Here is a 1,100-nt window from a genome sequence, read left to right as displayed (position 1 = left end):
CTTACAGACGTGCTGCCTGAAGCTCTAGGCGTAGCCAAACATATATCCGTCAATTCCTCAGTTTCAGAGTTATTATCAATTTCGCCCTCAGTCACGCTCGATGACTGGATACTTACAGACGTGCTGCCTGAAGCTCTAGGCGTTGTCAGTTCTTTATTTTCTTGTCTTATATCGGTAACAGGTTCATAGATCGGGTAATTGTCCACCGGAGTGGATTTGTCACAATTCGTGTCTCGTAGGGAGACATCAATAAACAAGCCGTCCACCTGAGTGGTTCGGCACCTACCGCCCCAGATAGGTTGTACTCTAGTTGCACCGGGTTCACCTTGGGTATGTGAGCCGGTGGTGGAATAGGTATTTCTCAATTCCTCTATTCCGGATGTTTGGATTCCATCGTCGATAGGTCCCACGTCGCCAGGGAATCGCTCGGAAGCTACCATCCCCAGTTGGTGCCAAGTAGCTCGGGTTTGGCCGCCGCCCTGGCACCCCACGGACGCCAAACCATAGCTTTTACTGTTAATATTTTCACCCATATTTAATAAACGGTCTACTCTGATATAGGGCCGACCGGTTCCCTATAAAATGCAAATACAGGGTAGGGTTGCAAGTCCCTACCGGGTACCCAATAGCTGATGGGGCCGGTAAGTTCCCATCACGGTTTAGGGTTTTCCTTCCCATCCGGGAGATAGCTTCTCCTGCCGTTGGACATATAGTGGTTGGCGAGGCCACTATATGGGTTTTTAGTGTTCTCCTTCACGGGTTGGAGGATTTGGTTACAGGATTTACCTATATCCAGCCGTACCACGAGGAGGTACCTCCAGAGGATAGTGTGGGCAATGTTAATATGGCTCATATGGTCGGTTCCGCCCCATCCTAGGATAGTTTGGGTCTCCTCCCATTAAGGGAGTTATAGAACTCCATACTCCCTTAAGAGAGTCATAGTTACTCCCGCCGTTTACCCGCGCTTGGTTGAATTTCTTCACTTTGACATTCAGAGCACTGGGCAGAAATCACATTGCGTCAACACCGTCCGACGGCCATCGCAATGCTTTGTTTTAATTAGACAGTCGGATTCCCCCGGTCCGTGCCAGTTCTGAGTC

The 1,100-nt window shown here is 49.6% G+C and overlaps 2 protein-coding genes across 2 annotated transcripts in view; both read right to left on the bottom strand.

Moving 5' to 3' along the window:
• Positions 1-1,094, bottom strand: part of LOC111085954 — a 3,448-nt gene extending 2,354 nt beyond the window's left edge. Inside the window, exon 1 of the mRNA XM_022386937.1 lies at positions 17-1,094. Within this exon, the coding sequence (XP_022242645.1) occupies positions 17-533 (517 nt within the window). The 5' untranslated portion in view covers positions 534-1,094. The remainder of the gene's footprint in view (positions 1-16) is intronic.
• LOC106460265 overlaps positions 1-1,100 on the bottom strand; it is a 70,317-nt gene that overhangs the window by 40,408 nt on the left and 28,809 nt on the right. The window lies entirely within an intron of this gene.

The sequence above is a fragment of the Limulus polyphemus genome, unplaced genomic scaffold (genome assembly GCF_000517525.1).
Source record: "Limulus polyphemus unplaced genomic scaffold, Limulus_polyphemus-2.1.2 Scaffold737, whole genome shotgun sequence".
NCBI classification, from domain to species: Eukaryota; Metazoa; Arthropoda; class Merostomata; order Xiphosura; family Limulidae; genus Limulus; species Limulus polyphemus.
This window is presented reverse-complemented; position numbering and strand designations above follow the sequence as displayed.